Source organism: Miniopterus natalensis, chromosome 19 (genome assembly GCF_054644295.1).
Source record: "Miniopterus natalensis isolate mMinNat1 chromosome 19, mMinNat1.hap1, whole genome shotgun sequence".
Classification (NCBI taxonomy): domain Eukaryota; kingdom Metazoa; phylum Chordata; class Mammalia; order Chiroptera; family Miniopteridae; genus Miniopterus; species Miniopterus natalensis.
This window is the reverse complement of record NC_142099.1, coordinates 18,236,868-18,262,896: the sequence shown is the minus strand read 5'-3', so window position 1 is coordinate 18,262,896 and position 26,029 is coordinate 18,236,868. Positions and strand designations below refer to the sequence as shown.

The 26,029-nt window shown below is 47.5% G+C and overlaps 1 protein-coding gene across 1 annotated transcript in view; it reads right to left on the bottom strand.

Moving 5' to 3' along the window:
* Positions 1-326: 326 nt before the first annotated feature.
* Positions 327-26,029, bottom strand: part of PAPPA2 (pappalysin 2) — a 173,502-nt gene continuing 147,799 nt past the window's right edge. Inside the window, exons 21-22 of the mRNA XM_087828227.1 lie at positions 1,764-1,862; positions 327-411 (exon numbers count right to left, since the gene is read on the bottom strand). Coding sequence (XP_087684353.1) covers positions 337-411; positions 1,764-1,862 — 174 coding nt within the window. The 3' untranslated portion in view covers positions 327-336. The remainder of the gene's footprint in view (positions 412-1,763; positions 1,863-26,029) is intronic.

Genomic DNA, 26,029 nt, shown 5'->3' with positions numbered 1-26,029 from the left:
GCAGGGTGCCCAGTGGGGAGTAGGCAGGAGTTGAGGATGGAACTGGATAGACTATAAATGAGGGAGGAGGGTCCTTGCACACCTGTCCTATTTCTCCTTTTACCTTTAACCATCTGAGTCCTTGAGGAAACCTCTGCCTGTGATTCTTGAGCTACCAGATGTGACAGGCGGCTCCTAGGCTCCTATAAATGTCCTTCTGTGCTCCTCATAAGCTCCTTCATGCTCTTCCTTCGTTCCAGGAACTTCCGTCACCATTCACCTTTTGCTCCCTTTCCAGGGGACCTCCCTCTCTTCCTGCCTCCAGGGCGGTGGAAGGAGGGGCTCTTCCATCGGCAGCTACTGGTTCTCTTCTGCCTTGGGGTCTCGGCAAGTGCATTCATCCAGGTCACAGCTGGCAGCGAATAGGATGACCTAGGGGACCAAGGGAAAGATGACGTGGGGAGGACGGCAGCCACCACCCCCAGAGGACGTTTGTGTGATCGGTGATGGGTATAAAACACACATTTCCCGGAACCTATAACTCCTGTTACTCCTCCTAAAATTACCACTCATGTCTAAGAACTGCTGCTGTTAATGTTTTTGTTACATTAGTGTCGCAAAATCCCTGTAAAGTAGGTAAGATGAATGTCTGTGTTTTATTTTCACAGAGGCCAAGAGAGGTCGGGTGACTTAACTCAAGGTCATGACATAGCACCTGGAAAACCAAGGCTCTATTTCCCAGCTCCAGGACTCCCACGCCCTGATGTGCCTGGAGCAATAGGATCCGCTTGGCCCTCGGCATCAGCTTGAGGCTTTGCCTTTCCGGAGCCGAGGCTATCCTCTGACTTGGTGAAACAGTGCATCTCTCTACCCACTGTCTACGGCTAGACTGCCTTCCTGCTGTGTAATTATCCCTCCTTCATGCCAGAGAGGGTCAAAAAAAGTCTGCGCCGTTTGCACTGCTATCAACAGATAAGCACACTTCTGGGATGTCCATAATGAGCTTCGGAGAGATTGGGGCATTTAGGACACATGATGTAAAAGTGGCAGAGATTCTACCCTCTGGGCATGACAATCAAAGGAGATAAAAATAGACATCTTTTACCAGTTCAAGTACACTGGGCAGAAATACCATCTCTTGCATATTTCTGATTCATCAAGTTGCCAACTAGAATCAAATATCTTTGGAGGGCTTGTTGTTTTTGATCCACATTATTGCAAAATCTCAGCCCATTGAATTTTACAGGCGTAGCTCAAGCATACTTGCTAACTTAATAGAACCCAGAGCAATAGGATTAAAAGGCATTGAGAAAAAGACCACTGTTCAGGATACAATCCAGGGAGGGCTCCAGGTAGCCTGTGGTGGCCACTCAACATATGTGTGCAATATACTTATAATACACTTTATAGAATTATTAATTTAATTTTGAAGATTAATAACTGGATATTACTTCCTGCCTCCCTGAGAGGCAGAGGCCATTATTCCCTGACTACGGAGATGTTTCCAGGAAGGTAAGCAGGTGAGTCAGTAGCAAAAGCCACAGCTTTTCTGAAGGAGTCACTGGACTGACAATTAGAGAAGTAATATTTTTGAAGAATCTATCCTAAGAGTCACTACCTGAATCCTGTCACTTTAGAAACCCCAATATCTGTTCATTGCGATTCCCTCTCTTGACTGTTGAATAAAAACCAACTATGATACACCAAGGAGAGCTAGCCAAAGCACCTCACTTTACTTCTGGGGCTGCCGCCCTCCCCCCTACACCCCTGGAGCTCTCACTCACCTTCTTGGAGGAGAGTGTGGAAGAGCAGCAGTCGCCCCCATCGTAATGGCAGTAGGCCCGGTTGTTGATAGTATCGCACCAACCGTCTGCTTGGAAAGGCTGCAAGAGGTGGGAGTTCAGTGTCCAAGTCCAGCTCCGTCCCCTCTCCCACTCACCCCCACCCAACATAATCTGCAGAACTCAAGAGATATTATGGGAGAGCACCCAAGGGGAATGGCACCATGGACCTCATATTCTCAAGAAGTTGAAGTCTCAAGACCAGCGGGCCTGAGGAATGGTTAAATTTCCCCCATAGCACCTGCTCCTGGACTACACAGGGGTCCAGGATGTTCACCTGAATCCCTGATGAACTGTTTCATATTCTTGTAATAATAGGCCCCTATATAATATAGGTTACAAAACAGCTTCACACATTTTATTATCTATTTATTCACTTATTTATTTTTTTAATCCTCACTAGGGGACATGCTTTCATTGATTTTTGGAGAGAGAGAGAGAGGGAGAAGAGAAACATAGATGTGAGAGAGATATCCGCCGATTGCCTCCTGCACGCACCCCAATCAGGGATGGAAACCACAACCTGGGCATGTGCCCCAACCTAGAATCAAATTCATGACCCTTCGATGCACAGGATGACACTACAACCAACTGAGCCACACCAGCCAGGGCAGCTTCACACATTTTAACTCCCGATCATCAGGAAAAAACTTGAGCATCAGGCAGGGCTGACTTTAAAAGTCCTATGTTATCAGTGAGGAAATGGAGGTGCATAGAGATGACAAAAATTGCCTCAGGTCACAGGGCTAGAGCCAAGCAGGGCTTGGGATTAAAAGCTGTGTGTCTTGATATTTTGGTGCTTCTCAGAGATCGTAACTCCTGCCCCTTCTCTTGGTATTTGTACTTAGGGACCCTAGTAGTCCTGTGGTGCTATGAAGACTCAAATGATGTCATCCAGGGTGCAGTGGTCCTAGGATTGGGACACCAATACTGGAGCAGAGAGAGTCCCAGCTGGACAACCACCTGTGCACAGCGGCTAGACCCAGGGTTAGAGCAGAGAAAGCTAAACCGTTTCCATCCACTCCTCTCACTGCTGCAAGTTCACAGGAACCAAAATGGGAAAGGGGCTCAGGCCAAACCAGAGTTAATGGAGTGTCTCACCCCAAAAGGGAACGTGTGATAAGAATAGCAACAAGCGGTTAAAAAGTAGCTCGGCAGCCCAAGGCATTGTTTCTCTAAAACCACTCCTGGAGGGAAACGGTGGGCCACAGCATCCTGGAGGACACGGCAGCCAGCCCACCCACTCAATCACATTAGCTCTCCCCGTCCTGAGTGATGCCCAGATGCAAAGCCTCAGGAAACATCTCGTGGTCGGATTCTTTGGGCCACAAGACGGTCAATAGACTCCTGAGTTCTGAGGCCACCTTCCAGTTTACATGTTCAAATCACTTTCTCTCCCCCACCCTCCTTAAATGTCAAAGAGAAGGACTGTTCCCTATTTTGCTGTGCTTTGATGAGACAGATCACTAAACTCGAAAAAATAAAAAGGCCATTAAATAATTTTCAGCAATTGAGTTACATCAGAACGAGCTCATCCAAGAGATTACTTCAGTGTTTTGATTTACTCTATGGGGTCCCGAGGTCACTTGAGCATCACTCCAGATGTGTACCCGTTTGCCAATCACTAAAAAGCTGCTACTTGTGGGGTGGAACTCAACAGCTGTCCCACAGCTGCACCACAATGTCAGTGGGGAGTAGGAAGTGAAAATGAATTCTATTTTCAACACGGGCCTCGCTGGGATAAAAGGCAAAGATTCCAAGATGAGCCTTTGACACTGGAGCCAGTGACTTGGCTCTGGAGAACTTGGAAGAGCTACACAATCAGGATTTGGGGCCACCACTGCAGACAAGCACTGGGACTCAAAACACAACTACCTACGTCCTTACCACCTATCAATACCCACAGATCCTCCCTGGAAGACCAGATACCTCTACTAAGATCCCCCCAAGTTTTTCTTTTCCAAGAGTATGGAGTTTATTTCCTCATATAACATGACATCTGTTCCTTTCCCTCCAACCCCGACTGACTCATTGGCACAATGTCATCTGTCCCTCCTTTCTTTTTCATGCAGTTGTCTATAAAAAAAGACCACCTGAAATACTTGCCCCACATGGGCAACTGAAAACATTTGGATGGATTAGTAAAGGGTGCTGGGGATCTTTCTTTCCAAAGTGCTCCCCAAAGCATGGATCCTCACCTCAAGGACATTAGGAGAGACACCTTGAGAAGAGGGAAGTGGTTTAGGTGACCTTCTCTGCAGAAATGCAGAGAAAAGGTTAGAAAGACCCGAGAATTTAATTTACTGTATACCTATTAGAATTAACTGCTCCTCCCCCAACCTGCCAAAAACAACTTCTCCACCCGAAACAAACAGAGGCTCCCATGGCAACACGGTCCTGGGAAGCTGACAATGGAAAAAATAGGAAGGGAAACATGACTAACTGATCCCGAGTTTCTTAAGCCTCTGGAGACTGTATGGAGACTCGGAGAAGATCTGAATCTCAGTAACTGAAAGGTGTCAGGCTGGGGATGTCACTCCTTCCCGAAAGGAGCTTTCCCAGCGGAGGGTAGGAGGCTTGGTTTCTCTGCAGTGTGACCATCCGGGGCCCAGCACCCACACATACACCTCATTTATCCCGTCACATCAGGAAATGAAGGGTGTTTTTCAAATACCTGAACCTCATTCCTGTAGAAGCCTCTTTTTCATTTTAACCATTTTTGACAAAAGAAAAAAACCTTTATAAAATGTCTATTTCCCTTTTAATAACTTATAGGATACAAAGTCATCAACAGGAACACTACACTACACTACACAACACCACACACACACACACACACACACACACACACACACACACGAGCCTGATGCCAGCTTCTTAGAATTATACTTAAAGTGAGGAGCTGAATCTGAGAGTCTGGGTGGCTCTTCTCATGATGTATGAGCTTGGTGGGCCCTACTATCATTGTTACTGGAAGGCATTTCTTGTCAGCCTCCAGGCAGGTGGGGTGGCCAAATAAACGGTGCTTGTAAGTGAAGGAACACAGAGGAAGGACTGTCAGTCTTCCCACCTACAGTGCCTTGGAAACTTCTCAAAAGTAAAGACAATTTCTTATGTTAGGCTTTTCTGGGGAGTTAGCCATAGAGATGGTGGCCCTGTCTGCTCTCCATGGATGTGGTCACTCATGCAATCAGCCACCATTCTTTACCCTACACCTGCAGGTGCCGGGCACTGTTAAAAGGATACATAAATGGAGAAATGAAACACGGCTCGGCCCTGCAGAGAGCCCATGGTAAGCACTCATCACTCACTCACTGATGAGTGCTAGCAGAGATGCAGGCAGGAAAGAAGACCCTAGTCCAGATCTGAGGGGAGAGTACAGGCACGAGCTTTCAGGGGCTAACTCTACATCTAGCTCTTGTGCAGGACGCGCAGGACACTCAGGACTGGATGAGAGAGGAAGAGGAGCCTGAGAAACTGTCAGGGGAAGAAGAGGGAGAACATGTAGAGGTGGGTGGTCCCAGACTGCCTGGCCCAGCGCCCACCCTCAGGAAGAGTCCATCGATTTGACTGATTGGCTGATAATACCTCTATGACTTGAATTAGATTAAGAACACTTTTCTCCTACAGCTCGCAGCAGGACTCATGACCACAGTGATGCTTTAGAAAGGTTAGTTTAGACTTCATATCTTCTAACCGACAGGCTGGGATCTCAGCCAGAAGTGATGGTATCCCCTTAGGGAAGGAGTGGGCAGAATCCTGATTAAGCACCTTGAGGAGCGCTGTGGGCCAGGAGAAGGTGGAATCAAGTTTTTGCCCAAGGCCTAACCCATCTCCCACCCAAATCCTCCAATTATGTGAACAACAAATCGGCGCCACACCCATTTCTTCATATTTCCTGGGCTGCACCAGGTCCACAAGAAGCACTTTGTCCAGGGTAGCTAAGGCGCAGCACCCAATGGAGCCCGTCACAGATAAAAGCTGTGTGCAAGTACACTGACTTTCTGTGTGCGTGCTAATGTTCTCTTTTCCTCTGACCCTCTGCTGAACGGTCTCAGTCTCCTTTCACGATGTGGATCTGCCTACCGTGTCCACACTGCCTGGGCTCCACGGCAAGGTTCTCTTAGAATCTCAGAGCAAAAACTTGGGGAGCCTCTGAGGCCCCTCAGGGGCCCCTGATGACCAGAATGCTACTCACATTTTTTGTTTTTTTAAGGGCCATAGATACATGAAATTCTAAGACTGAATGGAGCCTTGAAGACCATTTAGTACAAAATTCTTATTTTACTAACGATGAAATGGAGCCTTAAGAAGGTGACATGTCTTGCTTGCAAGGCCAGTTCATGGCAGCCCTTGGAACAGAGCCCAGATCTCTTGATTCTTGATCTGATGCTCTTTCTAGCAGACCAGGCTCCCGCGATTTGATGATTTCATTAGTCTTTTAATTCACTGGGAATGTAGGGTAAGGTAAATTCCTTTGGCAGCTCTGTAAAAGGGCTTAGGTGCAGAGGCATTAATAATGAAGTCAACCCAGACACCCAACATAGAAAGCAAGAAAGGGTCATATATTTATAATCTCAACTCCCCCGGAGCCGCACAACTTTACTTCCATTTTTCTCAGTTGCGGGTCCAGGTTTATCCCCAGCAAGCTCCCTGGCACTGGCGCCACTTCTGGTCCTGGGGCTCGGCTGGCCCGTATTTGCTAAAGGCTGATTTCCCTGGAGGAAGCGGCGCCATGCTCCCCTCCCGCCAGCAGATGCCTGCAGCGAGGAAACATTTGCTTCTGGCCCCAGACAGCAACAGCCAGAGTGTTTCTGCTCGCTGCAGTCACCCGAGGAGAGAGGAAACCAGGCCCTGCTACTCCTCCCGTGTTCACCCCTCGGGGTGGGAGGTGCCAATGAGCTCACATTTGTGGGTTTGCGACAGTCTTCTTGGAAAATGTAAAATTAAAACAGATACCCTGAGATGGATTGAGCAGAAAGTGTTTCTTACAACCTCCTCTGGAAAATCTCCGGCTTCCGAGACCCAGCGAGCTCTCCCTGCCTGTGTTTCTATGGTACATTTTATTTGTATCTACATTCCAGAACTCAATGAACAATCAAGGGCCCAGAGTCTAGTTATCTTCTTAGTCCCAGAGACTAATTCAGTGCCAGCGCACAGTAGGTTGTCATCAAATAAACAAACGTGGTGGTGGCTCGCTACCTGACCTCAGCATACTTCACGCGCAGGTCCCCCTCTCATGACTCCTCTACTCTAGAGCGCTTACAAGGCCTGCTGCTTCGTAAGGAGCACAGGACAGGCACGGTCCAGCTGGGAGGGCGCGTGGTCCTTTCCGTTTTCTTAGCATAAACCTAGACACTACAGCCAAACACTGGAGTGGAGATAGATTTTATACATGTTTATCCTACCAGGTGCAGTACTGGGATATGTTCATTTCTGAGCGGGAAGACATAGCAGAATATATCATCTAGAAGTTCTCCTTGAAGGTCAAGGGTCTAGTCTACAAACAATGGATAAGCGGGATATGTCTGGAAGAAAGGCAATGAAGAGGCATATCCTGTCTCATGGGCAGAGGGCAGCAGCCTTGCTTGGTGGCCTGAGAGGGGGATCGAGACATGGGGTCCAGCCCTGTGGTCTACTGTGCTTCACTGGTCCGCGTGAGGTCATACAGCCTCTGTGCAGGGCTTCAGACCTCTGCCTGTCTGAGCCGCCAGACCCTCAGGAAAGAAAAGCAACTGTGTACCTTTAGAGGGTCTGGAAGAGAAGCCTGGTGACAATCAGCTTATCTTATCTGCCACCAGACCCAAAGCACAGTCTCAGAACAGACATTAGCAAACAGGGCAAAAATGAATCTCTTCCAAGAGAAACAACTGGGATGAACTGAGATCAGGAAAATAAGAGCAAACAAAATAAGGTCAAATGACTTCTTTCACCCGCAATATTTTCATCTGCTTCAAGGTGCCTGGAGCTTAATAGCTCCTGCCCGGGAAAATGATGAGGGCTGCTCAGTAGGGTGACTAAGGGCATGGGATATAGTGTTAGATAAACCTATGCCCGGGTTTCCGCTCTGCCTCCCCGCCTGCTAGACCCTGAACAAGTCCCTGGCTTCTTTAAGCAGCAGCTCCCTCATTTGTGAATGAGCATAACACCCACTGTGCAGGGTTGTTGCAAGAGATAAATGAGCAAATGGAGGTTAAACACTCATCCCACAGGACCTGCCTGCAGTAAATGTTCAATGAATCCTAGTTTTATGAAGGTGCCAGGAACATGACCTCTGCTTTTGCACTTGTGGGCTGCTGGTGTTGGAGTTCCCTCCGCAGAGAGACTGGTCAGAAAAATGCCAGGATCCCTCCACCAGGACTTTAGCGTTGAAGCCGTGGTTGCTCCCATCCCTGTGAGCCTCCTGCCCCATTCATTTCACCACAAAGGGGCCCATCTGAGTCATGGAGGAGAGTTGGGTGACAAGGGAAATGGGCCTGGGACTTATAAAAAGAGTCGGAAAGGCCTGCCTGGCTTCTGGCAACTACGGCTCTCCTCAAAACCATCGTGGAGACGTGGGTGTCTTAGCCTCTGAGAAACCCCAGGCCATCACCGACACCTCTGCCCTGACGTGCGCCTCGGGAAAACAGGAAGGTGAGAAGACTCTCTGTGACTCACTCTCGGGCCAAAAACAACCTCCCAGCAGCCCCTTTCATTTGGCTACAAATAAAGACCCAGCAGAGCAGACTTTCCACCTGACTCACAAACACACGCCACCTGCTTCCCCACGCGGCCTCTCCGCTTGACCCAATGTGGCCCTGGAGCTTCTCACCTACCCCAAAGGGTGGCGGGGGAGTCGGATCCCCGAAGGGTGAAGAGGGGGCAGGGCATGCTCGCTCACGTGGAGGCTGCATTTATCCGTGCCAAAAAAAGGTCAGCTCAGAGTTAGAGCCCTGCTTCCGAGAGCCAAGAGCAGAGAACATCCCTCCATGGGTCCTGTCACTCTACCTTAGGGGGCTTAAAAACAAAACTGCACAGCCCTCATCCAAATCTGTGAGCTGTCCCATTGAGAAATGCCACTGCCTCGAGCCACTGTTATTGATCAGTGTGTCCTGGCCTTCATGTGACCCAGAGGTGTCACCTAGGGCACAACACTCTGTGCCCTTGCTCTTATCCCTGCGCCCCTTTACCAAAACTGCACAAGACTGTGACAGTGCCCAGTGCCCCACTCCCTGACGCTTTATTCCTTTGGCAGATCTCCACAATCACTCTCAAGGTCGCTGCCTGGTCCTGCAGCATCAAACCCCAACCCTGGGTGCTAAATAAACAAAACCCCCAGAACCCCTTTCCTCCCCCTTTTCCGGTCTCACTCCAGTCGTCCAGGCTTCCCCTGTTCTCTAGAGCAGCTGATCCCGTGTGGTGGGAGAGTCCAGACATTTTAAAGTCTGTAATTTCCATCCCTTTGCCGTCGAACTCCCTCTTCCTGGAACCACACAGCAAAGCTTCTCAGGGCTGTCTGGTGACCTCAGCAGCAGTCCCCCAGGTGGCCTGACGGCTGGGCTCCCAGAGTGCTGATGTTTGTGACGGGCTCCCAGCAACTAATAACCACCCACCATCGGACCTCATACGTCTCCACTGCGAGGCTGGCGGGCTGCTAACCCGCCCCGTTTTGTTTTTGTTGTTTTCATGGCGAGACTGGTACAGGTGGCCTGCGAGCTCTCCCAGCAGTCTTGCCGCATGGCATTTGGCTTCTTTAAAGCAGCAATGGATTAACGGCTGTTTGTTCCCGGAATTTTCTGCCTCCTCGCCAGCTAATTGGAGCCAGCCTACTGCGTTTCAAGGTCAGAGATAGAAACTTTGAGCACAGGAGGCTTGAACTCTGCAGGGGCCATGGGGGCAGGGTCACTTCTGATTTGTTCCCTCACTAGTCCCGTTTCCTGCCCTCAGCAATAAGACCCCGTAGCAGCACATCACTTAACAACAGTAGGCGCTTAAGGAGCACTTGGCGAGTGAGACTCGTGGCTCCCCAGTCAGCTTTATAAGCTAAGGAGGCAGGAGATTTCTTGCCTTCCGCGCCTCTTGCTTTCCCCACAAGGTAAGGCACCTTTCCTCTCTCTTGCTCCCTGGCCTCCCCAGGAATCTGTTCTCATATCACTATCTCTAAAACATCACCTGCAGGTTGCCTAGCTTGATCTTCCAGGTACAGGTTCGCTAACAGTAGACACTTCAAAAACCCAATGTAAAGATTTGGAATAATAAAACTGAGAGTGGAATTTTAGGCCTCCACAGGCACCTTGCCAAGCAGGTGGGACCCGTAGCCTGGCCGCCAGCACCTCTGTAGGTGGTCACTCACCCAGGTCCTCCTCTCCTGGCCCTCTGCCAAGCCCCCGCCCCACTCGACGGGTCCATCAAGCTGCACGTGCCATTCAAGGGCTCATGGAGCTCCGGAAGGGGAAGGAGACGAGTGTATGAGGAACCAGGAGTCAGAGGTAGAAAACCTGCCTCTGGGACAAAGGGATGGAGAAGCATGTGGATCCAGGTAGAGGGCCCAGGGCGGGCTGCTGGAGACCTGCTCTGACTTCCAGCCTCTACTTCCCTCTGCCCCTGTCTCCTGGTTGGTTCCTTGGCCGGACTAAAGTTCATGGGAGGTTGAGTCAGGCCTGAGCAGCTCCCGCCACACGTGCTCACCGCCATCCCGCACCCCCGCCACACGCACACTCATGCCAAGCAGCTCGGCATTTCTTGGCTCCCAGGCCTGCCAGTGGAAGATGACTGGGAATGCAGACTGTGGGAGGAAACGACAATATTCATTGTTTGGATTAAATATTTTTCTTGGCCTTCCTGCTGTTTGCTGAGCGGCTTATTTTTTTTCTTTTCTGCCCCATTCTTTCTCATTCCTTCCCCCCTCCCTCCCTTCCTCCATCTCCCCTCTGCCACTCCGACCTCTCGTTTTCTTCCTCAGCAATCAAGCACACACAGAGAAATTTCCGGGAGAAAGCAGCGACTCCTAGGGTGGGGAGAGCTGTTTTTGGATATGAAAGGGGCTCACAAAGCCGTCCACTGTTCTGATACCACACCTGGCTCTTTACAATGATGTTTCACGTTGGGATAGATCTATATCCACACTGCTTTAAGTTTTCCTAAGTGTTCATGGGATATAACTCACAATAACCTAGGGAGGTAAGTATTGTTATCACGCCCATTTTATAGATGAGAAAAAACAAGGCCTAGAGCTGTTACGGAATCTGTCTGAAGAAAAGATGCAGAGCCACCATCCAATGCCCAGGCCTGTGCTATAAGCACCTGACACAGATGGTTATACGCCTCTAGCACTATCCTGTGATAGTGACACGTCCCTCTCCGCTTCCCAGTGCTGCACACCTGGTCCAGTCTCTCCCTAATACTGTGAGCATGATGTAGCCACTTTCCGTCTGAGGAAAAGCCAGTGTCACAGACGGCCATGTACCATCTAGGATACTTAACTTTAAAACTTATCATCTGAGCCTGGTGTGGGGCTGGGTGCCGGAACCCAGGGATCTCCGATGGACCAGAAGTTAGCGTGCCCCATGCACAAGGCAGCACAGTAGGTTCTACACAGGACAAAATCTTTGTCTTAAAGAAGCTCTGGTGGCACCAACACTGACTATGGCAGAACCTGAATGGTATCTGAGACAACAGAGAAGAAACCACAGGCCAACAAGGACTCATTCCCAATGAAATTTATGTCACTGCTAAGAGCTACGGGGGCTCAGAACAGGAAAGGGGTGGGACATTTTAGAAAGGCTGTGTGGCGGATGTGGCATGAGGGAGAGAAGTGGGGAGAAAAATCCCAGCAGGAGGGCACAAACGAACCAAGGTTTTAGATGGCAAAAGAAAAGATATACCTGTGGTTTTCTGCCTTGAGTATTAATGGCCCAAATTTGGGACTAGGTCATAATCTCCATCTGGAGGAATCCAGGTCTTATCCTAGCGACAATGGGGAGCCATGGAAGGTTGTTGATTTTTGGTTTTGAGCAGAACACAATAAAAGTTGAGCTTCAAAGTTTGGATCTGAGAACTGTGGGGCGTGTTTAAGAGAGAAACGGAGAGATCTAGAGCAGGTAGAAGTTGACGTCAAGCCGATGTGAACTGAGAAGACCAGAATAGGCTGGCTGTGACATGGAAAAGAAAAAAAACAGACAGGAGGGAGATTGCGAAGGAAAACTGTCTGGACTTGGCACATGGTCATATTTGGGTAGAAGACCGACAGAGATGAAAGATCGTCTATGACAGTCTGACTCTTTGAACCATGGGAAGCTTCTCTCCAAAAATTTTTTCATTAAAAAAATAGAAAGAATCCTTACCAAACCTAAGGACTGGGTCACGGGAAAGAGCCCGAGCCATCAACAGACGCTGTCCTACCTCACAGCGAGATGCTGTACACATTCACTTTTTTCCATATAAACACAGGCTCGAAGGTCCACACATTTTCTCTCCTGCCTGATCTCTGCCAGGCTTTCCCCACAACTTAGACATGACTATTTTATCACCCCCAGTCACATCCAGGTCCAGCTGAATTGAGGAATGGCAGCAGGGAGGTGTCATGTTTATTCTAGAATATTCTCTTGCCAACAGTCTTGTTTCTTTTAGCCCCGGCCTGATGTTCAGTGCCTGCGTCTATGAGCAGCTCCAGTTGTGGTGCTCATTACTGTGGTTCTCGTCTTCAACCTGTCACGCCATCCTGGGTTGTCAGCCTGGCTGTTCTGTTCTCCGTTAATTGGCCGATCCATCCAGCCTCACTTGCACCCATATGGAACCCATTCTCTGTGCAAGTGTCTCGTTTACATTCCCTTTATCTACGGGATGCTTGTCTGTGTATCTTACTCACTCATCCACTGAGTGGCTGCATCTGTTTCACAACATGTTCTCTGGTCTCATTTCCTCGGTCTCTGGTCCTGGCGAAGCGAGGTTCCCTGGCACGCCTCTTTCTCTGGCTTTAACGCACACACAAAGCCCAGGGAGGTGTCCTAACAGGTGGCCAGCATCCCGTGATCCTCTCTCTGGTGGGTTTTCTAAAAGCCCTGCCCTCCTAGTTTATGTGTTGTTTATTTGTTTTTAATCTTCCTGCCAGTTTAAGCACAGGGACTCTGGACTCGGGCTGCCTGGATTCATGTACTAGCCCCACATTTGGACATAAACTCAGCCCCTCAGTTTCTTCATCAGTAAAGCAGGAATGGTAATAATGGGATAATTCCTCATAATAAGCACCTGGCACAGAATAAACACTCAGTAAAGTTATTAAGTATACTGTGAGACCAGGAGTAATTCTTTTGTTTGTTTCCTGAGTGCACTGAGCCTGAATACTCTGGGTATTGAAGGCTCCCTGTCAGTGAAGATGGACAGTAGTCCTCCCAGAAGTGGCTACTGGACAATAACCCAGTCATTCTTCTTCTCTCATAACTATGACCAGAAATCCCAGGGATGTCACCATTCACAAACTATGGGGACAGAATGACTGTATATAGCATGGCCTTCAGCAGGCACAATAGCTGGGCAAAGTTATCTGAAATACCAATCCCCTCTCCCATGTTCTGTCGCTGACAGTTGAGGTACAGCAGCAACGCTGTGTCAAAGTCTGTCTTTAGTCCCCTGCTCTCCTTTTCTTTTCTTCCCATCATCCCCACCCCCATGCTGGACTCTGCTCCCTCTCACAACACCCCTAACCAATGTATCCATCCCTACCACAGTATCTGCATACTCTCCTGCCCTTCTGGAAAGCAGCTGACATACTGAGGGATCAATGACAAATATGTATCTGCAACTAAATAAAAGATAACTATCAAGGCAAAAGAATGACTTTAGTTGTGGAAAGTTAGGGACTTTGTGAGCCACATGAGACAGACAAGTATTTGGGGGAGAAATAGGGGCATACACAACACCTCCAAAATTAGATAGTGGAGGTATCCACTCATTAAACAAAACCAAGAAACCCAGTTCTGTGTAGCAGGATGTTTCCTGCCCCAGTGAAGCAAGCATAAGCAAAACACCTGTTGTCACAGACTGAATGGTATTGCCCCCAAATGCGTATGTTGAAGCCCCAGCTCCCAGTAAGTTGATATTTGGAGGTGGAGCCCTTGGGAAGTAACCAGATGATATCATGAGGGTAGGGCCCTCATAATGGGATGTCTTTCTAAAAAAGGCACCCAAGCTTCCTTTCTCTCTCTGTCATGTGAAAACACAGCAAGAAAGTAGCCATCTGCACACCAGGAAGAGAGCCCTCACCTGGAAACTGAACCTACCCATACCTTGATCTGGGACTTCCCAGCCTCTAGAACTGTGATAAATAAATGTGTGTTGTTTAAGCCACTCAGTCTACAGTATTTGGTCATAGCAGCCCAAGCAGACTCACACACATGACTTATTCAGTGAACTTATTAATTTAGTTATTTTTACTGATGTGCCAACCCAAAGAATTCCCAGAGATCCTGTCTGAAAAGAGGAATGTGAAAGGAGGTAAGAGTAGGACAGGCAGGAAGCAGGGGGCCCAAAGAAGTAGAAAGATCACTGGTTTCTGCTGTTCAGCTATAGGCAATTCTGGATGAGCACACAGGCATGAAACCAGGACAGGTGAGCACGGCCAACAAGCTGGGCAGGCTGCAGGCCCTCTCCACTCAGCTGCAGTGTCGTCAGGGTCATAAGTGGTTCTGAGGCTAGACCATTCCCAGAAAACCTCACAGCACTGCAGACACGCACCAGCACGTTTAATATTTCTCCCATTAGAAAGACTTCAGCTGAATCTAATCTTATTTTTAATTAGTGCTCACATCGCCTGGTGAGGCAGGTTAATGTGATTATCCATATTCCACTGATGGGGAAAATGAGACCAAGGGCCATGGCCTACGGACACTTGGGGAATGAGCAATAGAGGTGAAAATTAAACTTAAGCATTTTAAATTTCCAAACCAGCACACAAGGGAGAGCACATTGAGGAGGGGGCTTCTCCTCTATTTGTTTGGGATCTTTCACATCTGGATAATGCATATTCAATTTATTACTTGGTTTCTCTAATTAAAAAAAATAAAATAGTAACTATTTCTGAACCCCAATATTTCCTATTCAATGCATAAGAAATTTTCCAAATAATATGCCAGGAGCAGCCAAAAGAAAAGAATAAAATGAGCATCACTTAGCCAAATATGAATATTAATTGACTATTTATAAAATGTTTAATATTAAACTAGATCATGGTGGGGCATAAACACAGGATTAAATATGCCTCCTGACCTCTAGAAGCTGCTCTAACTGGACATTCAAAATAGGTACACCAGCGAGAAACAAGACGGCGGCGTAGGTGACCGCGGTCCCCGCCGCCTCCCACAACCACATCAAAGCTACAGCTAAACACAGAGCCACCACCCAGAACCCCTGAAACCTGGCTGAACAGAAGCCCTACAATGAGGGGACCGAAGAAGCACTGGGACCGGTGGGAGGGGCGGAGACGCGGGCACATGGGGGCTCAATAGTGGAGAGGCAGCCGCGGGCCCACACCCGGTGCCGCGGGTTAACCCCCGATGGATACCTCGGCGCTGGGGGTTTCCCGGAGGGAGGGGGCCCAGCCCCACAGCAGGCCCCAGCCCAGGGCTCCAGGGCCGGGAGGAGACGTCCCCACAGCTTCGGGCTGAAACCAGCGGGGACTGTCACTATAGGAGCCCCAGGCTCTCCTCTCAAGGGGCCCGGCGTGGACTCACTCGGACGCTCCCTCTGAGCCCAGCGCCGGGCAGCGGCTTGAAAGGACCCGGGACACTCGGGAGGAACTAACCTGCCTGGAATCGGGGTGAGAGCTGGAGGGGCAGCTTCCTCCCAGGCAGAAGGGCTGGCGGAGGCCATGGCTCCTGTGGCGAGTCCTCCCCGCACACAGCCGGCGGGCAGGCGCCATGTTTGAATCGCCAGCACCTGACCCGCACCTTTGGCCCCGCCCCGTGGTTCCCGGAGGCCCCGCCCCTCCCCACCTGCAGCTCATCCGGGCCATTTCCAGGGGCTTTTCTGTGCAAGTGGCCTCTCGATCCTCATGCTTAGGACTTTCCTAAAATCTCTCAAACAAGCAGCAGCGTGCCCCATAGGGCTTGATAAGTGGCCCCAGGCCTGGCACTAGGGGCAGCCTGCATTGGTTCATGGCTTGGCCTCTCCTGGACACTGCCAAGCCCAGCACAAGTACCAGGCAAATACGGTTTGCTGAGTAGCTCATGCTGGGTGGCCCTGGGCAAGGGACAGGCAGAGGCTGACTTTGCACCTCCCGGGAGGCCCCAGAGACAGTGCACCTTGTGGTCAGACTCAACCACACTGGATTACAACCCTACCACATCCACGAGTGACACACTCAAGGGGCACACTTGGTGAACACCAAAGCTGCACTGAAGTAAATCCTGATCCATAGGGGTGTCTCCAGCACAGCAGCTCTCTGGCTGTAGTTGCAGCTGGTCCTCACAGCCGATTGGCCTGGGAGTCAATTCCTCCCAGTGATGCCAACAGCAACCAAGGCTCAACTACAACAGGATAGTGCACAAAGCCCACACAGGGGAGCACCTAGAAGGCCCAGCTCAGGTGACTGGGGAGCCTGAGCCACTGGACCCTAGAGGACACCAACTACACAAAGCCACTCTACAAATTCCAGGAGACATAGCAGCTCTACCTAATACATAGAAACAAACACCTGGAAGCAGCCAAAATGTGGAGGCAAAGAAACATGTCACAAAGGAAAGAACGGGAGAAATCTCTAGAAAAAGAACTAAATGAAATAGAGCCAAGCAAGCTACTAGATACAGAGTTCAGAATTTTGGTTATAAGGATGCTCAAGGATCATAGTAAGACTATTAAGGAAACTAGTGAGATCATCAATGACATAATAAAGTACCAATCAGAAAAGAAGGCTACAGGAACTGAAATGAAGAATAATTTGCAGGGAATCAACAGTAGAGCAGAGGACACTGAGAATCAAATCAGCAATTTGGAACATGAGAAAACAAAAAACACCCAACCAGAAGAGTGAAAAGAAAAAAGAATCCAGAAATATGAAGATAGTAACGAGTCTCTGGGACAACTTCAAGTGGCCCAACATCTGTATTATTGGGGTGCCAGAAGAAGAAAGAGACCAAGAAATTGAAAACCTATTTGAAAAAATAATGACAGAAAACTTCCCTTACCTGGGAAAAGAAATAGACTTACAAGTCCAGGAAGCACAGAGGGTCCCAAACAAGAGGAACTCAAAGAGGCCTACAGCAAGACACATCATAATTAAAATGCCAAAGGTTAAAGACAAAGAGAGAATCTTAAAAGCAGCAAGAGAAAAGCAGTTAGTTACCTATAAGGGAGCATCTATATGACTGTCAGCTGATTTCTCAACAGAAACTTTGTAGGCCAAAAGGGAGTGGCAAGAAATATTAAAAGTGATGAAAAACAAGAACCTACAACCAAGATTGCTCTACCCAGCAAAGCTATCATTTAGAACTGAAGGTCAGGTAAAGAGCTTCACAGATAAGAAAAAGCTAAAGGAATTCATCACCACCAGACCAGCACTACAGGAAATGTTGAAGGGTCTACTTTAAGAAGAAGCTAATGAACAAAAGAATCTGACAAACAAAATAGATGCAGAGACACTGATGCATGCAACAGACGATCACATTTCAGAGGGAAGAGGGAAGGGGGGTGGAGGGTGGGAAGAAATTAACCAAAGAAGTTATATGTATAACCCATGGACACAATCAATAATGGGGTGAAGGCCTGAGGAGGGGGTGGGAGCGAGGTGGAAGGGGTCAATGGGGGAAAAAATGGGATACCTGTAATACTTTCAACAATAAAGATAAAGTTAAAAACTACAACAACAACAAATAAGTACATCAGCAAAAACGAAAAGAGCACGTATTTCTAAATTCATTGATAGGATCAAGGTCTTCTCATTGTTCCCCGCAGTAGACGTTTAAGCGCTATGTGTTGATAAATTGTTGGCTGAGCTCATCTCACAGCAAACTGAGATATTACTTCGAAAGGGAAGCCCACAGCACACACCGCCCCCCCCCAATCCAGTTAACTTCATCTTCAACTCCTGTCTTGTCATCACACCCAGCATCCAAATAGTCACCATTCTACTGCAGAAATAATTCTGCACTAAGCCTCTTCTATCTCTCCTCTTTCCACTCCTCAGTTCAGCGACTGGCTGTTACTTTAGTTCAGGTGAAAGATGATGAGGTGCTGACTTTCAAGATCCAAATTTGCCACCACGATTTTCTTCCTAAAATATAAGACTTAGCATCTTTTCTCTGTGACACAGGTATTTAATGCTCATCTGATATATCTGTGCTCCTCTGTGTTTCCCTGACTCACTGCAGTGGCTTGAGGCCATGTGACCATGTTTTGGGAAATGGGAAGGCAAGCAGGAGCGATGTGTTATTTCTGGTCCAAGGGACTCAAGAGTTACTGGCCTTTCTATTCATTTTGTCTCTGCCTCTTTGGAGGTAACCATGGAGACCACACTTTGAGAGGACGTTGGAGTAAGATGGACCAGAAGGATGGATGCTCTAGGGAGCTGCACCAGACTTTTTTGTGAGTGAGAAATCCATCCCCTGTCATGTTAAATCACTGAGATTTCAGTTAATTTTTGACAATAGTCTATCCTGATTAACTCAGTCTATTTATAAGCCTCTATTGAATCAACACTGGCTATGGAATAAAGTCCAAACTCATTAGCTTGGCACACAAGAGCCTGAGTGATCTACCCCTCTCTTAGCTCTTTAACCTCAAAATCATTCCACATTTGTCCATGTTCCCCCAGATAAGTTTCACTGAGCCAACTAGTGACATTTTCTGTGATTTTCCACTGGTGGTATGGGGTTGTTTGCTATATGACAGTATTGTGGCAACACTTGAGTAACACAGAAACTGATATCAGAAGTGGGGTGCCGCCATAATGAGCACCTAAAACAGTGGTACTAGAATGGTGTATCAGGGAGCAAAGGAACTGTTTTAGGAAGCTGTAAAAATGAAATGGCTCTCTACATAGTGCCAAAACATTTGATTAAATGTTTCCCGTAGTTGTGAGGGAACTTATAATGTTAACTGTTGCAACTTGCAGGTCAGAACATTTATTTAACAGCCTGTTGGCTTTGGGTAAAGAGATTTAAGGAAGAATTTACTAGGGTTAGCTGGTGGTTACTACCTTCATTTGATAAAGGACTGCAATAAGAGGTGAGCTCAGAAAGGCTGCTGCTTTGCCAGCAGAACGGATGGGGAAGACAGAACATTAGAGATTCCTAGTGCAGAAACACAAGGCTATGCCTCATCCCCAACCAGCAAAAGACAACACTGAGTAATATCCTGTGTTTGAAAGGCTTTCTAAGACTGACGTTAAGACTTAACCTCAGGCAAAGGCCCAATCAAGGGGTGGACCATTACATTATTTGTTAAGACTTTTAACTGTATTAAAGTGGCACCTAGGAGAGCCTTGCAGCTGAACAGTAACTCAGAGAAAAAAGACTAAGGACTTAGTCCCAGAGCAGCCTAATAAAACTCATAATACCTATAATTAAATCTATAGAGAGAGGCTCATCTTGAAAAGACTTGTGAGGGCAGCTCTTGGAATATGAATTTGACTTAAGTTAAATAAATATAAACCCCAATAAAGCTTGTGAGAGCTGAATTGCCAAAAGTTATCATCAGCTTGGATTAAGACAGACTTCCTGTTAGAGAACATAAGAAGAGTTTTGATGGCCTGTATTCTACTAAGAGAAAGCAGGCTGAGAAAATTACATAGCTTCCCACAGGGAGATAGTCTCCAATGCTCTTTTTGTGACATAAGAGGACCCAAGAGGGTAATGGAAAAGAAAGAACTTCCAAGAGAGCAGAACCAAAAGCCATGAAGAACAATGGACTTAGGAGCTATACCCAGGGATTGATCAAAAGCTACTAAATGAGAAGCACTCCCTCCTCTTAGAGTAGGGGTTTTAGTAGATTTCCTCAGTGGGATTTCAGAATTGCCGTGGACCAGTGACTGTTATGTGCCTCTTGTTTCTCGCCTTGAGAAGGGGTGTTCACTATAGTTGTCTTGTTCGGCTCCACGTTGTCCATCAGGTATAAGGAAGGCAGAGAGCTTGGAATTTTAGTACACCAGGCTCCAGATTAGGAGACACTACACTGCAACCTGGTGCAAATCACAGTATTCTAGATTTTAAGCCTCATGTCACAACTGGATACGACTTGGAGTGAGTTGGGGTGAGGCCGCATGAATCTGAATATAGAAAGTGTGACTAAGAAGGCTAACTGGCAGATACTATTATATGTCCACAGCTCCTTTTACTCTCTCTTTCCTTGCTATGACTTCACTACCAGCAGACTGTAATTCCCCTTCCTACTAATTTTGGATTTAGACACGTAGTTTGCCTTGAGGAGTGGGCTGTGAGTGTGTGTGGCATATGCTCCAGTTGACCGGAGGACTGAAATTCACTGGCACACTTTTGCAGGCACATGGAGCATACCTGAACTCAACTGACAACCTAAAGCAGAACCACTTTAGCCAACCTGCAAATGCATACGTGAGAAATAAATCTTGTTATTAAAAGATATCAACATTTAGGGATTATTTGTTAGGCAGCGTTATTACAGAAAAACTTCATGACTGTGTCGTGCCGTTTTCCTTCCACATCTTTGCCTTTCCATATGCTCCTCTTTAGATTTCAAAACCCACTTCAAATGGTTACCCCTCTACAAGATCTTTTCCATGTGATTAAGGCAAGATATTTGTTTAATTCTCTGCACTCCCATATAACTTTGTTCCTATCTTTGTATCATTACTCATTGTGTAGCAATTCAATCTTTTATCTCTACTGCAGACCCTGTGTTGGGAATACCTTACTCATTTTTGTAATCTCAACACATAGTAGGCACTCAGAAAATATTATTTTAAGTGAAGACATGAATAAATGGGCCTGAAGGAGTGACATAGTTCAGTAACCATGGTGTAGGTTGGGAAAGGAGGCTATGAGGTTTCTACAAGCCCTAGCCATTGGGGGGAGCAGCAAGCCTTTAGCTTGAGAAACGGTATGAGGCTCAGTCCCAAAAAAAGCTGCATTGATTTGTTTTTTCATGTGTTGGAATTTGGAGATCAACTGTAGCTAAGCTTGGAGAGGTGGGAAGATGCTTCCCATCCATGAAGTATTGTACATTCCTGGGTTAGAACATGTTTTCTTTGGGGGTTGCTGTGGTTTCTTTTTCTTTTTTCTTTTCTTTTTATTTTTTCCCCCAGCTTTGGAAGCATCTCGTGTTTGCAATAACAATAACAACAACAAAAATCTGAGGCTGGCCCAGCATGAATCAGGCGGGAATTTGTGCATGCGGTGGGTGTAGGGGGTAGGAAAAGGGGAATGGAGGCCGGGGACGGGGGCAGAGAAGAAGAGAAAAGCGTGGTTGCCAGGAGCTCAGCAGAAGAAAATGCCACGCATGACACGTGGCTGGCACAGGGGGCGGCGACATCTGTTCTCGATGAGGACCCTGGTGCGCCGCGGTGCGTGCGTGCGCGGGTGCATGTGCGGGGAAGGAGACGCCAGGCACCGTGCTGCAGGGAGCCTGCCCGGCCTCCAGCTTCCCCAGTGAAGCGCTGCCCTCAGCAGCAGCCTCTCACCGTGGGTTAGATCTGCGGCCAATTTCGTCTTGAGGGGTACGCTGCAGGCTCGGAGGGGCTGTGGAAATCAAGCCCGAGAAAAGCCACAAGCGCCTCCCGAGCCATTGGAGTCTTTCTCCTGCCAAGTTCTCATTACTGATCTTACATAGGAGGGAACACAGTGCATAAGGCTGGACGGGCCCTGGAGGACCCCTGGGGAACAGAAGGCTCAGGGCTCCTGGGCGGGGCCTCTGAGATGAGCGAGGGGCCAGGAGTCTGTTTACAAGAGGTGCGTGGGTTGAAGGTTTCTTTTGTCAGTTTTGCTTTATTTTTATTTATTTTTTTCAGTTCGGTTAAGCATCCAAAGGCCCATTTTCTCTCTTACTGTTATTCTGTTCAGTGAAACAGAGGACAAATGAGGGGGAGGGTTTGTATCCTCTGTGGACAGTGGGCACCCTCTCTTAAGGGTCACCCCAAGTGTAGGGCTGGAGCTGGGGTGCTGCCAGCAAACGTAATATATGTGCTGTTGTGTGCCCCCCTTTAACCAAGATCTGATGTCCAGGGGGTACCTACACTTGGAAGGGTGGGTCCAAAGAGACACAAATGTGAGCTGGAAGCTGGAGGCCTGAGAGGAATCGGATGAGTGGAAAGGAGATAGCAGGGGCTCTGCTCCTCCTGCAGCTGTGTGAGCGCGTCCTGGTCACTCCCTTGGCGGGAACACCGGTGGGAGCGTGCAGGACGTGTCACCTGCCTCAGGCTGGCCTCGCTTCAGAAGGCTTCGCACACAGGATGATAGTAATGAAGAGGGGTAGGAGGGGTTGAGGAGGGGTAGTCGTGACACCACCAGGACACTGTTGCAGTAATCCAGGTAGCAGGTGATCATAGCTAGGTGATCAGCAGTTGAGATGGTGAAAGTGGTTGTATCGTGGATATCTTTTAAAGACAGAGCTGATGGGATTACCTGATGAACTGGATGTAGAAGGCAAGAGAAAGAGGAATTAAGATGACACCAAGGATTTTGTCCTGGCAACTGAGATGGGAAAGTCTGTACAGAGAAATGAGAAACAACTGCGCACGAAGTCCTAGAATTCTCCTGAATTCCATTTGCTACTTTACGAACTTTATCTCTAGTCGTTGTTACTGCCTTCCCACCTGCCTCAGAGCCAACAGTATCTATAATCTCTTCTATCCCCTCTTTACCTTGAGTGTCCATGCTCTCAACGAGATTACCACCATGGCCAGTAAGTACGCTCAAGTCTCACTCATATCAAAAGTCTTTCCAGGGACACCGTTTTCCATTGAAGTTACTGCCCAGCTCACTCACTGTGCAGAGCTGAGAGAGGAGAGGGACAAGTGCCGCTAGTGTTGCAAATAAACCTACAGGTGCTACCTGCCTTTTTTTACTTTTGTAGAATTAAAATCAAGTTTTAAAATATTATGCAAAAATATAGCTAATAACAGCAGAGCTGAGATTTAAACTCATTCGTCAGGGGTTGAAATGTGTACCCTGTCTTACACGTGCTGTTTGCCGCGATGTGTAAGTAACTGCAATCAGTTTGGGAGTGTTACCCTTTTCTCTGTCATTACTTCACTGCTGGGCAAGGCAGAAAACAGACACACAACATACACATACACAGGAGTGGGCAAAAGTAGGTTTACAGTTGTTTGTATGGAAAATAATACAATAATTAACAGGTAATAAACAAAAATAAACTCGTTTGTTTACTCACAACTATAAACCTACTTTTGCCAACCTTTCAACTTTGAAAAATAGACTCAGCAGAATGCCTTGCTAGCATCCAGTCATTCTAACCAACAAGTATTTAATAAAATCATTTTCACTCAAAGGAATATATCTACTTTAGTAGGATGAACTAGAAACAATTCAAATTATATGAACTTTTCGAAAGCACTTGTCCATATGATTATTTAATAAAGGTGTTATACAAATAACCGCGGTGGTAAGTGGCAGACAAATCCTCATTCTGTAGAATTTAAGAAGAATCTCAGCGAATGCATGGAGACATCATCTAACCCAAGTTAGAAATATTAGTGGAGCAAAGTCCCTGTGAAAAGGGGGAAGGGGTGGAATTATTTATAGTTATAACCTGATCATATCTGCTCGCTGCCAATTCTTATAATCTCAGCATGATGACTGGGAAGCATCTGGAAGGTCAGGCAGATGTGCAGAAAAGAAGGCTGCATTTCTGTGATGTCAATTTTGTAGGCAATTAATATTTAAATTGTCTGCAAGCCTGGGCTGGACGTGAAAAATCAAAACAACAGAAAACCAAGGGAAAGCAGGGAGTACATCCGAAGAAGGGTGCGGTGGGAGGAGAGAATGGGACCTGCCACGTTAATGAGGATTAACAGGATGAGAAAGGGGCCCACCCAGGCGGCTGAGAAGACAAATGAAGCGAAATGCTGCCTGTGGGGGAGGGAGCCCACCGGGGTGTCGCAGTGTGGTTCCACGGAGTTTCAGACGAGCATAAACTCTCATGAATGTTGTTCATCTAGATGAGGTTTTCCAATTTGCACGGTTGTGCTTTTAATGTTTCATTAAAAAAAAAGAAAAAGAAAAATAGCAGGGGAAAGAAAACAATGGTTTTTGCTTTCAAAATGAAAACCTAGTCCTAATTAACACTTGGAGTCGGGTTCTCAGAGATTCCACAGAAGGATCTGAAGTCGAGCCCTGCACCTAATGGGACCCTGGATGTGCCCAGATTTTCTGTCTGGTGCACACTGCACAGAACTGGCAGGGACATTCACAAACAAATCTCCGGGGGACTGGAATTTGGCAGCCGGTAGGCCTGGAAGACAGCTCCAGCTTAAGCTAATTTTCAGTTTTCCTCTGGATTTTAGCATGTCCAACATAGATTTATATTTGTAAGGACCTCCACCACCCCGACCAGAAGTGGAGCAGGTGTCTCCATTAGTGGCTGCGAGGCCGTTTTTCTTCCCTCTGTGATTAACCCCTTTTTAATAACCCCTTGTCACCCACAGATACTAAATAACTTGGCAAGGCAAGGCGGTAAAAGAAAAGTAAGCCCATATGGCCCATCCTCCAAGAAGCAGGGAAGACAGGGCTATTATACCTGATTCGTAAACAGCTAAAATATGACAAAGAGAAGTTTGATTGTTGGCTATGATTTAAATGGCAACATATAGATTAAAGAAACAAGAGAAGTTAGGCAACTTCGCAATCACACAGTGCCCAAGAGATCAAACTGGAATAGAACACTGGGGCTCCTGTCTATACATATCATTAAAAAGATTCATTTTTCTTTTTTTAACAAGGACACACTCAGGTGAGTGTTATTTGAAAGATGAGCAGCAATTCCATCTGGTCACACTTCAAAGTTCAAATCCCGGGCATTTGCTAGAATTAATTTGTTACTAAAGCATAGTAACAGAGATAAATCTTACAGACAGAAATGAGAAAATGCTGGAAAGAATGGCTGGACAGGTTTCACTCGGCAACTAAGGGGAGAGAGAGGAGAGAGATGTGGAATCAGAGAAGGGAGCTTAGAATGGGTGTGTTCTTTAAGTCCTCACACCTGTCCCTGTTGGGCCACCTTCCTCAAACTCTAGGCCAGCAGGTCTTAAACCGGAGAGTACACCGGAACCACCGGGAGGGCTTTGTACACTGGCTGCTGGACCCTGTGTCCAGAGTCTCTGACCCCAAAGTGGGTGACCTGAGAGTCTGAATTTCTAGCACATTCCCAGGTGACGCTGCTGCGGCTGGCGAGGGGCCACAGGGGCCCTCACCCACGTGGTTCTCTGTAGGCCCAGTGTCACCGCTCTCACATGGGAGTCCTGAGTCTCAGCCCCATGAGCCTGACTCACTGAGGTCTTGAAGTATTTCCCCCAGAGAGGGCCTGGGCTTAGTTTAGTGGCCACAGGGAATGTGGGACTTCTACACTGGACTGTCCCAGACATGCACATGTTTTCACTTCACCTTTTAGAATCAATACCCCTTAAAATTATGGTTGTGCTGGTAGGTTTTGCTACCTGCAATGGAGCTGCACATGGTCAAATCTGATGAGCTAGAACACTTTTATCTATCTATCTATCTATCTATCTATCTATCTATCTATCTATCTATCTATCTATCATCTACCTACCTACCTACCTACCTATCTCACATCTTGCCATAAAAAAAGCAAGGGGACAAAATCCCAACAAAGGATGAAGCCCTTCCTCCAAAAGGGGTCCACATCACACACAGGCCCATAATTATCACTGTTTCTCAGGCATCCCCTTCTCCCACCCCTCACCTCTGATGGATCTCATTCAGACCTTCATGTAGGCATTCTGCACCCAGAATAAAGCACATCTCCCAGAATAATCAGACTTCTTAGTCTGACTCCACCTTTTCTTGGTTCAAACTCTGGGCATGAAAAAGAGGTCCAATCACAACTTGATTTTCATGCCATCGTCTCCACCTTATCAATTATGGATTGGCCCCTGCATCCCATTGAGCTCCAGCAGTAAACCCAGGCAATGGCCATGAGTGATCAAGAAGCACATGTCCCAGACACAGTTAATAGGGCTACCATCTGGAATATAGATAATAAAAGGGAGAGTCCAAGACAACACAGGAGAA